Source organism: Polypterus senegalus, chromosome 9 (genome assembly GCF_016835505.1).
Source record: "Polypterus senegalus isolate Bchr_013 chromosome 9, ASM1683550v1, whole genome shotgun sequence".
Classification (NCBI taxonomy): Eukaryota; Metazoa; Chordata; class Cladistia; order Polypteriformes; family Polypteridae; genus Polypterus; species Polypterus senegalus.
In genome coordinates, this window is record NC_053162.1 from 26,365,859 (window position 1) to 26,380,315 (window position 14,457).

The 14,457-nt window shown below is 43.3% G+C and overlaps 1 protein-coding gene across 1 annotated transcript in view; it reads right to left on the bottom strand.

Moving 5' to 3' along the window:
- Positions 1 to 14,457, bottom strand: part of dbh (dopamine beta-hydroxylase (dopamine beta-monooxygenase)) — a 68,897-nt gene that overhangs the window by 32,847 nt on the left and 21,593 nt on the right. The window contains exon 5 of the mRNA XM_039763290.1: positions 10,368 to 10,470. Coding sequence (XP_039619224.1) covers positions 10,368 to 10,470 — 103 coding nt within the window. The remainder of the gene's footprint in view (positions 1 to 10,367; positions 10,471 to 14,457) is intronic.

Here is a 14,457-nt window from a genome sequence, read left to right on the forward strand (position 1 = left end):
CGTCTTGCTCTTGGAGTGATCTTTGTTGGTCCACCACTCCTGGGCAGGGTAACAATGGTCTTAAATTTCCTCCATTAGTACACAAGAACAGATTCCTGTTCTTTAAATAACGCAGGGTGCCCATTCACACCTGATTGTAATCCCATTGATTGAAACACCTGACTCTAATTTCACCTTCAAACTAACTGATCATCCTAGAGGTTCGCATACTTTTGCCATTCACAAATATTCAACATTCGATCATTTTCCTCAATAAATAAATGACCAAGTATAATATTTTTGTCTCATTTGTTTAACTGGTTTCTCTTTATCTACTTTTAGGACTTGAGTGAAAATCTGATGATGTTTTAGGTCGTATTTATGCAGAAATATAGAAAATTCTAAAAAACTTCACAAACTTTCAAGCACAACTGTATATGGTAGGTGATGCCCAAGATCTGGACTAATTACAGCTGTTTTCTTATCTTTCCACACTTGTGACACACGTAAATTCAAACAGTTTGCGTCACTTAGTAATTTGCTGGTAGTGATTTCCGTCATAGCATATCTTTGTTAAAAGATAAACTTTGTCACCTTTCGACCACATTTTCTGCAAAATGGACATTCATAAAAACAAAGTGATTCAACACATCTCAGATGGCTTATAATAAAACACTCAAACAGGAACCAGAGCTGTCAGAAAAATATAACCTCTGACAAATTGTATTAAAGAATTTGATGATATTAGAATGGATCAACAAAATGTGAAGATGAGAGAACTTACTGGAGTTTCAGAAGTACAAAGGTCATTCCCAAAAGTAATTAGCACATTCATTTTATGATATTATAAAAAGATATGAATAGGAAATTACTAAATATCAATCATCTCTACATACCTTTGATAACTTCCCTCAGAATCCTCATTCTGATGAATATGCTTTTGCCCCCAGCCAAGAATGCTTGCTTACTTGTCGTGGACTATAAACTGTGGTGTACTGCCCACGTTGGTAACCCCACCTCTCTGATTGTCTCATATTGATTATCTCTGACGGGCATATCAGTTTTTTTTTTTCAGTTTTGACTTTAGTAATGTTGCGGACTAGGAGTTCCAAAGCAGACAAGTCCCAATCTCTTCCTATAGCACTTCCAAAAATGTGCACAAGAGGGGGATAACACGGTCAAACCCTGGAACCTTGGCTAGTAATAAGAGTAATCATCGATTCTTTATAAAATAAAAGATTTATTCTTCATAAAAATCATTCTCATCATGATTAAGCTCCATGGGGCATAAAGGAAAAAAATAGCTGCCTGTAACAGAGGCAATTCCAGTCAAACAAAGTTCTAACACAGAATCCAATTATAGTATTGTCAAAAACACAGGAAGAGGATCAAAACTCCAAAACATGCAAAAGTTCAAGCATAGCAAAACACAAATAACTCACTGACCCCAGCGTGAATTCACAATAAACTGCCAGGAACTGTGGAAGACCCTCCAGATTTATAGGGCGGAGGGCAGGTCCTCGCAGCAACTGACAGGTTATACATAAAGAATAAGCATAAATTAAAGAGTCAAAAATGAACAAAAGAGACATAAAATGTGAATGTTAAATGATAGCCAGAGACATGAGAATACAAGCAGGTTGTCGAGGAACACTACGGGAGTGTGTGGCAGTGCCTGCGTTCCTTTCTTTAAAATGCTTTACTCATCATCTGAAACTGCTACCACTTAGCAGGTGTCTCCATATGCACATTTAATTTATGCATGAACATCTGCTGTAGGATTTTCCTTCCTTATGAGAAATTTAATCACATCATATTGTCCAACTCACAATTCCTTGTCAACTCGAACTGATATAAGAACATGTGAGGATGGGTGTACACTATTTGATTTTCTGACGCGTTACGACATTGGGGATATGAGTTCTCGCTTGCACTTAATTACTCGTGCATACTAATAGCTGATCATAGGCAGATGTTGTGGCATGCGGCTGAGGGTAGAGCCCAGCCGGGACACCCAAGAAGACTGGAGGAGGGCTGGTGCCTCCTCCCGACCACGAGGGGGCGACCACCCTGGTTTTGTTGGTGGCCTCGGATAGGGGGCTTGGAATCCCAACCCTGTAGGGACCCGTGGCCATCGCCAGGCGGCGCCCCAGTGCCTGAAGAACCCTGGAGCCCAGCACTTCCGCCACACCCGGAAGTGCTTGGGGGAAGAAGACTGGAGACACCCAGAGGGCTTCCGGGTGCGCAGCCGGCACTTCCGCCACATGGGGTGCGGAGGAAGGAGAACGGGCATTGCCAGAGTGCAGCGGGCTCCGAGAGACGCACTGTCGGAAAGGACGGCCAGGCCGTCGTTGCAACGCAGAAGGCCACACCGAGGCAGGTGCCTCGGAGTGACGGGATCCGGGAGGTAAGTGCCCTGCCCCGCGGTAGTCGGCCCTTGTTTTCTTCAGGCAGGGACGATCCAGATCCGCGTCCGTGGCGGGAGCACTCCGGTCTACAGGCTGTCGGCAGTGCGAGGGCGGCAGCAGAGGAAGCTGCAAGATCGGAGCCGCTGCAGCTCAAGAAATCGCAGCAGCTGCGAGGCTGCCAGGAGGTACGCCACCGCACCTGGAGAAGGGGAGACAAGATGGCCGTGGACCGGAAGTCCCTCCTTGCGTCAGGCACGAGATTGGGCGGTGTGTCTTGTGAACCCGCCGATGATTGGTTGGAGGCGGGACCAAGGAATGTCCGTCCCGGGCCAGAGAGAGACCTGATTGGGCCAGAGGGAGTGGCCCACAGGAGGCAGACGACGTGTGCGGCTGACGGACAGGTAAGCCCACCGACGCCTGTCTCCCTGTTCTTGCTGGTGGCTCTGCCCGAGCCAGAGGAGTCCCTTCAGCCCGTAGAGTTGCCTTTATTACAGGTGCTACGTGCTCTCTCCATGGAGTTGGGGAAGCTGAGGGGGACGGCGATCGCGTCATCCGAGACGCCGCAGGCTGTGGAGGAACGGTGCGACGCTGGAGCCTTTGGCTGGAAGAGTACGGCGGGGAAGGTGAGTGTTGCCCTCCCCGTACAGCATAAGGGAGAAGTCGTCGAAATCGGCTGTGATAGTAATGACCGGCAGCAAGTATGCATTTCTCCAACAGCAGACGCGGTGGTGCAGGCTGCGTGCAGAGCAAGGAGAGCGAGATCGCAGGGGCTGGCAGGACAAGGGTTGATGAGTGCCCTGGGTCCTAGCACCCTGCGCTCCAAGCCTGCGGCTGTCTCCTGTCACTCTGCATGGACGCAGATGGGGCTGGATTTGAGCTTTCGCCGTGCTCAGACCCAGACCGTCAGAGTGTCCATGAGAGGAAGGGGGAACCGAGGGGTGTATGCCGGTTCCTCCGACAGGAAGGGACATGTCGCTGGGCATGCACGTCCGGCAATGGGTCGTCCTCTGCGGAGGCAGAGGGAAAATCCTGGTCGGGTGGAGGAGCCGCCTGCGAGAGCGGTCCCGGCAATGAAGAATGGACGGGCATGGAACCCGCGGCGGAGGCGCCGAACAGGCAAGTCGGAGGCTGTCGGTATGGGGGGAGAGCGCCAGCCCCCTGGCCCTCCCTTTTGTTTTTTCACAGGACCAAAGCCCCGACGAGCAGTTGGATCTGCCCCATTGGGAACCTGCCCTTCTGAAATGGGCTGCTCTGCGGGAAGACACTCCACTGGCGACCGGATGGTGCCCCGGCTGGTGGGGGCTATGGAGGCGAGAGCGGTACAGACCAGAGGGTCGTGAAGGCCACGGAAGGCGTGCCGAAGTGGTGCATCCCAGGGTGCCGTGGTGGGCCCTGGGTACATAGTAGGACCCACCACGGGGACGTGCTGCCCTCTCCGGATGTATCACTCAGACCGACGGGTCTTCGCTGGCAGTGGGGCACTGTGGCATGCGGCTGCGGCTGAGGGTGGAGCCCAGCCGGGACGCCCGGGAGGACTGGAGGAGGGCTGGTGCCTCCTCCCGACCACGAGGGGGCAACCTGCCCTGGTTTTGTTGGTGGACTCGGGTAGGGGGCTTGGAAGCCCAACCCTGTAGAGGCCCGTGGCACTGGGAGGCACTGGGTTTGTGCACTGGACTTTGTAAATATTGTATATAGTTGTGGTGAATAAACGTGTGTTGGGTGGAACAAATGATGTCCGTCTGTCTGTGTCCGGGGCTAGTTCCACAATGTACATTATTTGATTTTATGAGCTCACAAAAGCCTGAAGACTTGGAAAACTCAGACACTGAAGTTGTTCAGGTTAGAATCCTTAATCTTGGGCACTGATTTAATGTGGAGTGGAGTCATAAAGTGACCTCCTGCATTGTGGTCTTCTGGGATTCAAGTCCCTACCTACTAATAGTGCACTACGTCCTGACAGCACAGCCACAAAAATGTCTAAGTTTACAAAATGGCAAGCTCAAAAAACAGCGACAGTGAAATTCTGTTAGCTTGAAGTTACATTATTGATTCAAAACATGCATGTATTTATATTCAATGAGGATTAATCATCTTCAAAAAATGACAAAAAAGCAACAGGAAAAAAATATTTAGAGTAAAGAAAAACGCGAGTGATTTCCCCTGGACTTTCTCGTATATTCAGATATGGGGATGGATATTTGAGGAGTAAACCAGACAACACTTATATTTTTGTATTTTGTACATTAAAGAACCATCAACAACATATCAAATCAAATGAATAATATATTGAACAATTATTCTAAAAGTAAAGTTGAATAAATCGGATTTTGTAGCTGCATGAATAAAAGGTAAAGTACCACTTCTGGATAGCGGAAATAGTCAAAAAGTTGATAGAAATCTACGTTTTGTACCAAATACTTGTATGCAAAATTTGGTTGACTGAAGTGAAAGTGTACTCAAGTTATCATGTTTACACACACACACACATAATTTAAAAAATTAAATTTTCGGATTCAGGGAGTTCTAAAATGTTGAGATCCGTCAAAAATTTCAAAATCTAATTTTTGGATGATTACAATACTTTCCCCACGAGAAATTAAATCGGACTCAGGGAGATCTAAAATGTTGAGATTCATCAAAATCTCGAAAATGGAATTTTTGGAGAATTCCAATACTTTCTCTATATTTTGTATACGGGAAAGTAAAAATATAACACGATATCTCAAATTGTAATCTCAGTTTTTACAGTAGGCTTAATGTAGCTAAGCTCAGTATTATAAAGATATGTTTACATTACTTATTTTAATAAGAATTCATTTTTCTAAGAAAAAGAACATGTGGAAATATGGGCTTCTATATCTCTGAAACACTTCTGTGTCATTTCATTTGCACTATACTTTGTCTTGGATCATAGTGATTATTTATTTCACGGTGCCACAATATAGTTTTGCTTGGCATACGGGCGTGTTATTATTCCCGTTACTGGCACGCTGCTCCTTGTTGCCACGGAATGTTGTTTCGGATATTGCTGTGTCTTATGTCATCAGCACGACCACTTAAGTGCAGATGTGACAATTCATTCATAACCTTGATTTGAATAAAACACAATAATAATAATAATACATTTTATTTATATATGTATATATATGCTTTATGAACTTACTGTTTTCTTTCTGACTTTGGTTCCTAATTAGTATTTACGCTTTGGTGTAAAGGTTTTGAATTGTTTCTGGATTTAACTATGTTCCATCTTCTGGTTCTCTTCCAGCCTTCAGGCAGAATAAGAAGTGGACTACATTATGATAATCTGTTAAAAGTACAAACATTTGATGCTACCAGGAATTTGTAACTGCTGAACAATGCTTCCCGGTATTACATTTCTTGGAAGTAACGTCATACAGTGGGTGGTTCTGTTGCCACAGCTCGGCTCTTCTTCTTATGTGTTCACAACCATTTTGCAGACATTTTAACTAAATCAAAAACACAATTGTGTCCTGAATGGTTAGTGGGAATTGAAACACAGAATCAGCTTGCACAACTTCTCACATGTCACACACTTAAGCTGACAGTACCCACATGTTCTTGACATGTCTAAACACCATCACAATCCCATAAACCAACCAAACGTGATAAATTTATTCTGGTTGTTGTGAAGTCCAGGTCTGTGAAACTCAAAAAGATGCCTGATAAGTCTAGACAGACCTGAAAACTCAAAAATAGTCCTCAAAGCACAAAGCAGCCCTGGCCTTGTAAAGTGCCCATCCAAAAAAGGCTAAACTCCATAAACCCCAAAGATAGGAGATGAAAACTGAAAAGCCCAAGACAATATATTTAGTATAAAATTCTTTATGTGATCATTCAGAAATAAATCCAAACATAACAAAGAAAGAATTGAAAAACAGGTTTTAATAGGCCCTGCCTCTTGACAGACCCCCGCGGCCTTGACTCTTTAAGAAGACAAGGAAAACTCTCAAAAAAACCCTTGTAGGGAAAAAATGGAAGAAACCTTGGGAAAGGCAGTTCAAAGAGAGACCCCTTTGCAGGTAGGTAGTGGGTGTGAAAAAGAAGGGGGTCAATACAATACAATACAAAACAAATCCTCAATACAGTATAAAAATAAACATTTTAGAAGTACGGAGCAGAATTTAACAGTAGATGATATCCCATAATATGATTTGGATTTGTTTAGAGTCATGAAGACCTCAGCCATCAAGCTGCCTCCCCCATTTGGCCATTCCACAGTTGTCAGCGCTGGGCCAGCCAATCCGATGAAAGGACCCATCTACCCCACGATTCCCTAATCATTCCCTGTCTCTAATTGGCTAACTATCTCTCATCCCTTCACCTTCTAGCAGCTAATGTGTGGTGAACTTACTGGTGCAAAAAATGGGCTGCCGTGTCATCATCCAAGTGGATGCCACACATTGATGCTGGTTAAAGTGGCTCACCACACGCTACCTCACTTTGTGTTGTGAGAAAAGCACTATATAAATATAAAGAATCTATATATATAATTCACTAAGGCAAGACAACCATGGAAAGCACGCCGGAAGGGGAGTGGCTTCACTAAGCCGCTGACAAGTGAGATACCTATGGCGCACGCAGGAAGGAGCCACGGCCACCAACTCCAAGACCATTGGATACGACGACAACTCACAGAGCCACGCCCACCAACTCGGACGCGACGACACAGAAAAACCAGCGTCATTTATATTCGTCTGTCGTAGAGGTCACATGTAGCTCCGACCCATGTTGACTGTTAATAGAGACATGTTTCTCGCGAAGGTGAATCGCCATATGCGGCGTGTAAAGCTGTTTACGAGGGGTATCCCATGGGATCCTTAAAACGTTCCTTTACAACTGAGGTTAAAACACAATGAAGTGAGCAGTCTTTAAAAAATGACTTTTCGTTACGACCTTACGACGCGTGCACTATAGCAAACTGTTTTACACGCTACATACAGCAATTCGCATCCGTGACAAACATGCGTCCCACCATGGTCGGGTGTCTTGGTGGATTATATATAAAAAAGCAGCCAAAACCGCACAGAGCAATGAAAAGTGTACGTGAGTCACAGGTGCATCTGGACTGTACAAAGACGACTCGAGTGACGAGTTGGAGGTGGGCACATGAGCAGGCAGTGTATACTGAAGGAGGAATCAGCAGACTAGCATGACGGAGGGAGCGGAGTGGATGTCCTTCTCCTCTCCTCCCGTTCCACCCTGAGCGCCGCACTGACGATTGTGTGTTGGTTTGTTCCGTACATTGGTTAAAACCCAATGAAGGAAGCAGTCTTTAAAAACCAATAAGCCCTGTGCCTCTGTTTCATTACCGTCTCACCTGCTTCACAAATGCAGGCCCCGCAACAGGCGATCCGGCGGCGTCATTCCCATGACTCGCCTGGCAGCCAACTGGGTAACCAAAGTCTTTGGGTTCAGGGGGGAGTATGGTTACAAAGCTGAAACTTAAAGGAATTGACGGAAGGGCACCACCAGGTGTGGAGCCTTTCGCTTCATTTGACTCAACACAGGAAACCTCACCCGGCCCGGACACGCACAGGATTGACAGATTGATAGCTCTTTATCGATTCTGTGGGTGGTGGTGCATGGCAGTTGGTGGAGCGATTTGGCTGGTTATTTCCGAAAACGAACGAGACTCCCACCTGCTAAATAGTTACACGACCCAACAGCGGTCAGCGTCCAAATTCTTAAGAGGGACAAGTGGCTTTCAGCCACGTGAGATTGAGCGTTACCAGGTCTGTGATGCACTTGTATCTCCGGTACTGCACGTGCGCTACATTGAATGGATCAACGTGTGTCTACCCGGCGCGGGGAGGTGTGGGTAAGCCGTTGAACCCCATTCGTGATGGAGACCGTGGCTTCCAATTGTTCCCCACGAACGAGAAATTCCCAGTACGTGCGGGTCATACGCTCGCACTGATTATGTCCCTGCCCTTTGTAAAGCCCCCCATGGTCGGGTGACTTGGTGGATTATATATAAAAAAAAAGCAGCCGGAACCGCAAAGAACAATGAAAAATCAAAGTGGAAACCGACTGAGGCGGTGTTTGGAAAATTAACATTCAACGTGACTCACAGGTGCTTGTGGACTTTACACAGACGAAAGTGACTCTGGTAGGGAGTTGGGGGCGGGCACATAAGCGGGCAGTGCGTACTGAACGAGCCCCGTTAAACACTATCCTTCGCTTTGGAAGGAGAAAGCGCTCCTCCGGTTTTCAGTCACGGACAATTGTATGTTGGTTAGTAGCGTGCATTGTTGCAATGTTACTTTTCTTGGTGGTTTATTAAATTACGGATTTTTCAAACGTGTATTTTTTCCTCTGTGCTTAAAAATCATTTAAAAAGCGGCCTGATTATGCGGCGTATGCTATGCCGCGGGCTGGCTAGTTATTATTATTACTATGAGTTAATATATCACAGCAGTCAATGTGTTAAATAAACGATAAAAGCAGATAACAGAGCTGCACCTTCTTCTGCTTTTAATTGATTTTGAGGATCAGGAATACGTGTGTACATGTTAACTTGTGATCCGGCAGTGCATTCAAGATGACAGTGATGTTGTCTAAACAGTTTCTAACAGGCAAAGAGGATGGTGGAAATGCCGTTGATACGGGGAAACACAAGGACGTTTGTGAGAGTGAAATTCACCGGAAGGTGCCATGCTAGGGTTATGGTTAGGAGAAAGAGACTGAAATGACTTCAATTTAAAGGATGACCCAAAAAGTGCAGTCGAAAACAAAGCAGGGCTGGGGAACACAAAACGCCACCTCAACCACTTTTTGAATATTGCTAAGCTAATAAAGTGTTTGTTTTTTTGACAAGAGTTTTATCCAGTGAGGGACACCAAACTGTGCAATCACCACCATATCTGTACTGAAAGGGTAGTCAGGTCATCGAATAAAGAAAGCAAAATAGTACAAGAAACCAAAAAGATAATAGAAAATGAAATACTACATATTAAAAAAACAACCTAGAAGGTGCAAAACCTTCTCAATACAACACCATTCGGACAATTAAAAACCCAAACTAACTAGAATCACATGAATAGCATGCAGAGAAGCATGCTGGGAAACATGACACCAGCCAGTGGACCACTGAAGGTTTCAGAAAATCTGCTGCCTCTTTCGTTCTTATTTGTAGATAACCCAATATTTACAAGGATGGTTACAAGACACCCCGTAGGTGGCGTCACTCCAGCAGCCATACCACATGCACTTCAGAGCAGGTCATACACCTGAAGCGAAGTATGTGCACATAAAGAAAATGACATTATGAAAATAAAGAAAGCAAAATAGCACAATAAACCAAAAAGATAATAGAAAATGAAACTGAAGTCTAATGGTAGAATTTAATTCTACATAATAAAAACAACCTAGAAGGTACAAAACCTTCTCAATACGACACCATTAGGACTATAAAAAACCCAAACTAACCAGAATCATATGAACAGCGTGCAGAGCAGCATGCTGGGAAACCTGTCACCTGCCAGTGGACCACTGAAGGTTTTGGAAAATCTGCTGCTCTGGACTGAGTATAATCGGCCTTTCCACGCCTGACCCAGCACCCCAAGACCCCTTGCCTATTATGTCCAGCTCACTAAGCCCGGGTGTTGGGCTCTCACACATCAGGCTGCTCTCATGCCCTCCACACGTTCAGAATTACTCTGTACTTTTGAACTGCTGTCATGCCAGTGTGGGGTTGGCAGTGATCGGGGAGTGTCTCCTAGCTTTGCAAGACCCTCCATTGCACATTGTGTTAAATGGCATGGCTAAAGATTAAAGTCTGGGGGCTGTCTCTTTCACAATAGCCATCATTTAAAAAGTTTTCAAACATCGAGCCAGCAAAAATATCCAGAGTAACTGAGAGAAGAAACTTGATGAGGAATTTGGACGTCTCCTGCAGGGAACACCATAGATAAATACTGAGTATTACTGAAAACTTTACTGATTTATTGTAGTTACCTTTTATCAGAAGAGGGTTGTGGTAGTGGACTTCCAGACGCAAAAACCTGGAAGAAGAAGGTCCTCCAAATGCTAAGCCGGCCTCCTCTGGATAGTAAAAGGCCTGAAAATCACACACATTAAACCATCATTGTTCACTTTGTAACAGAGCCACTTTCGTTTCCAAGTGTTGCCATTCTGTCAGTTGTCCACCATAGTTAGGTTAAACAGGAGCAATTCCATACCTGGAGGGTCATTTTGTCTGGTTAATGTTATCCCACCATTTATCCATACAGTAACTTACTGAACCCACTTACTGAATGTTAGGGTTCTGGAAAGCTCTGACCCTTCCCCGCAAGCATTGATGCAAGGCTGGAAAACTGAAAACAGTCCTGGGCATGGCACGGGTCTCAAGTCGGGCACACTTTGCTAAGTCACTTAATTATTCTTCTTGTTTTATTGTCATGTGTGTTGTTCTGAGTTAACAATGAATTATTACTGTTATTGCTTTGTGTAATTATTATTTAGAAACTATGCATTATGTATACGTGCCGCCTGACTATATTCCTTGTATTTTGTAGGTAGCACCCCAAGAGACAGGACCACCAGGACACCACTTTTGAGGAGCTGCTCTCAGCCTTTACCTTCAGAGAAGATGCCTCCACGGAGCGTTATTGAAAGCTATGGAGTTAAACAATAAGTTCAGTATTTTTCCAATCAAAGTTACTTCTCCACAAACTCGGCATATCTGCAGTTGCCATGCAAAAGTGTGTTCCCAAGTCCAGGATCTTCTAAAAAATTAAAAAACAAATATAACCCACAAATGCGCTTTATATTCGAATTAAAGGGGTATAAAGCACCACCTGAATATAAAAGCATGAAACGTACCCGATATGTCCTCTTTCAGTTTCAATAAAAGAAAACACGTCCTCTGTGCTTCTGACACGTTTGTTACAACAAGAGGGGTCTGCAGATAGGCATTTTAACATTTATTCGGGTACTGTTTTTCTTCAGGTAAGTATACATTTTCTGTTCCCTTGTGTGAGTTCTCACATAAAATACGGAGGTAAATCAAAGCAATCCCAACCCAGTGGCACAAACAGTTTATTGTGATTTTATTATCTGAGAGCAAACCACACCACCAGGGGAGTGAAAGGTTATTGCGGGAGACTACAACTGCCAATGCACAGCTAGATTTCATTTAAAATGGCTCAGTCTCATAGTATTGCCGTTTATTGAGCTATGTTACAATGTGTGTGCAATCAGGTTGATATGCAACAACTAACTGTCTTGGTTTGAAAAATGGACGTATTTAGTAGGTTTTAAGGCTTTCATTTTCCAGTGGTGCTTCATGCCTTCCTAATTCCAATGTAAAGTGCTAGTGCGAGCAAGATATGTTTTAAATTTGATAGAAAATGCTTCATTTTAGAACACAAGTTCTTGTGGCAAATGTATATATACCATGTTTGTGCAGAAATTATTTCAACTTATAAATATCAACCTTAAACTTTAAGAGCAGTTTTTGTAAGAGTTATTCAGATTTTTCTGGCTTTGTGGGTTTTGCTTCTGTTTTTTTCTGAGTTTTGTCTCTGGACTTGTTATTTTTTGGTTGACCTTTTAAGCAAATCCCTTTTTCCTGCAAGCAGATCCCCTAACTTGAAGGGAATACTGGGGAGTTGGTGGCAGGACTGGCACTGTGAAAAGCCTCACACTGTTCCATTCTATTCAAACTAGTGTGGTGCTGAGGTGTCACCCACTGCATGGCTGCGCTGGGGTCCTAATTTGGGATCCTGAGGTGGTTTGTTGTGTTGTGGGTGCAGCAACGTTCTGTATTAGTGCATAAACACACACACACTTTTTCTTATTTTTCCTAGCTTTGCCATTTTTGTTGCTTTTTTGTATATTAACTAATGAATTATTTGAATTTTAAGAACATTGCTTTTTCCTTTAAGCCAGAAGATTTTTGGTTATCCTCCCCCTTGAAAAGCATGTCTGTGTTTGAAAAGTAATTTTTTGACCTGAGCAGACCTTGAAGCTGGCCTTTTTAGTTTGAAAACCAAGTTGCCTGTGGTGAGGCCTGTTACTAGTCTGGTCAGTACAGTAGAGTCCAGCTGCAGAAGAGACAGCCTGAAGCCTCGGACAGATTCAGACACCTGAGACATTCTGAGGCCCATAAGCTGATGCCTCTGTCAGCAGCATCTCTTTTGACTCCACCCACTTTCCAGGAGTCTCACCCCTGTTTCACTGGGGCACTGATACGTAGATTACACACACCTCTGAGCTGCCGCTCTCAAACCAGTGGACTTGGTACTTTTGAGGCCTGTTTATCTCTGCATTTATTAAATTTCTAAACTATTGAGGTTTCTCAGTTCTGCATCCAAAGCAAACCACAGAATGTATGTGTCTTTTGTTATTGGTTTCACATATATTTGTGTTTTCAGAAATCAGCTTTTTTGTTTGAAAAAATAAAATGAATCCATTTTCTAGATAAAGTGACACATGGCATTAGAAGTGTCTACCGAATCCAATTAATACATTATTTAATTGCACAGTTACACAAGAGGTAAAAATAAACATTGTCATGTTTGTCGCATGAATACAGAATGGTCCCGGGCCTCATAGTGTCTGTAGTTCTCGAATCAGTCTGAGGCCTAAAACTGTCCTGACTGCAGCAGTCAGTGAAGTCCCAGCCTGCAGTTTTGTCATACTGAGGCCTTTTCACCCCTGTTTTGTGTCACAATATTACAACATACATATTACAACATATCCACTTAACAGGATCATCTCCAGGCAGAGGAGTAGCTTCAGTGACAGACTTTTGTCACTGTCCTGCTCCACTGACAGACTGAGGAGATCGTTCCTCCCCTACACTATGCGACTCTTCAATTCCACCCGGGGGAGTAAATGCTAACATTAATTTTATTTTAATTCTTTTCATTTTTATTACTATTTAATTTAATATTGTTTCTTTGTATCAGTATACTGCTGCTGGATTATGTGAATTTCCCCTTGGGATTAATATAGTATTTATCTATCTATCTATCTATCATACTAACACACACCCTCACTTTGTCGTGATCTGGCTGGCAGCTTTTTATTTTTTTATTTTTTAACTGTCCCATGGTCTTCTAATTTTATTTTGACATTATTTCTAGAGTATTGCATCTTATCATGTTTGTATTATTTTTTTTACCAGTTTTGAAAATGATCAGTGTTCTCCCACAAAGCCATGTTTTTTTCTTATGGGTGCCATCATTTTGAGTTATTTGTTGAAGGATCTTATATTGTTGCTGGGTGGGTGCAACAACTAAGAGTGTGTGTGACACATGACATCATTACTGCGGTGGTATAAAAATCAGTATCATGCAAAAATGGGGATAGAAAACAAAACAAAGACTTTAGGGAGGTTAGGAGAGATCTGAAATATTTTCAGGATAAAGACTTTCATTTGTGGTTTGGTTTAGTTATTTCTGAATTTCCTGTCCTGTCTGTTTTGACCTTAATGCTTCTTATAGACTTTGATTTCACCCTGCCTTCTCCTAATCCGTTTACCTTTACTTTGATCTGCCAAATTCCATCCCTGTGCAGTCAGCACACAAACGTACATGAGGTAGCAACACAACGTCACCTGCTTGTCTTTGTGAGATGGAGTAGCTGCAGTTTCCAGTCAGACATGGAGAGAATGTGCAAATTACATTCAGGTAGTGACCAGATTTAAATCAAGTCTGATATGATGAAAATGATGCAAAAATATTCTGATTTTGTTATGTTTTAAAATATGAGGTATAACAATACTGTTCTGTGATATATTGTGATGTATTCTGCACCATTTTATTAAAATTAAAGTGGAAATAGTGCCTTTATAGACACTAAAATCCATAAAAAATCCTATCCCTAATAAGAAAAATCCTTGACTCAATTCATCCCACGTAAATCTGTTTTTAATTGCGGAAGTGGATTTCAGATGTCTCAGCAGTTTCCACATGAAGCCTGAGAACACTCTGTGATGGTACATAACATTCACACACCATCGGTACATCATCCACATTTAGCTGAGTCTTGGGGTTATCCCTAATACTGTTTGAATATATTTAAATATGCATTTAAAATG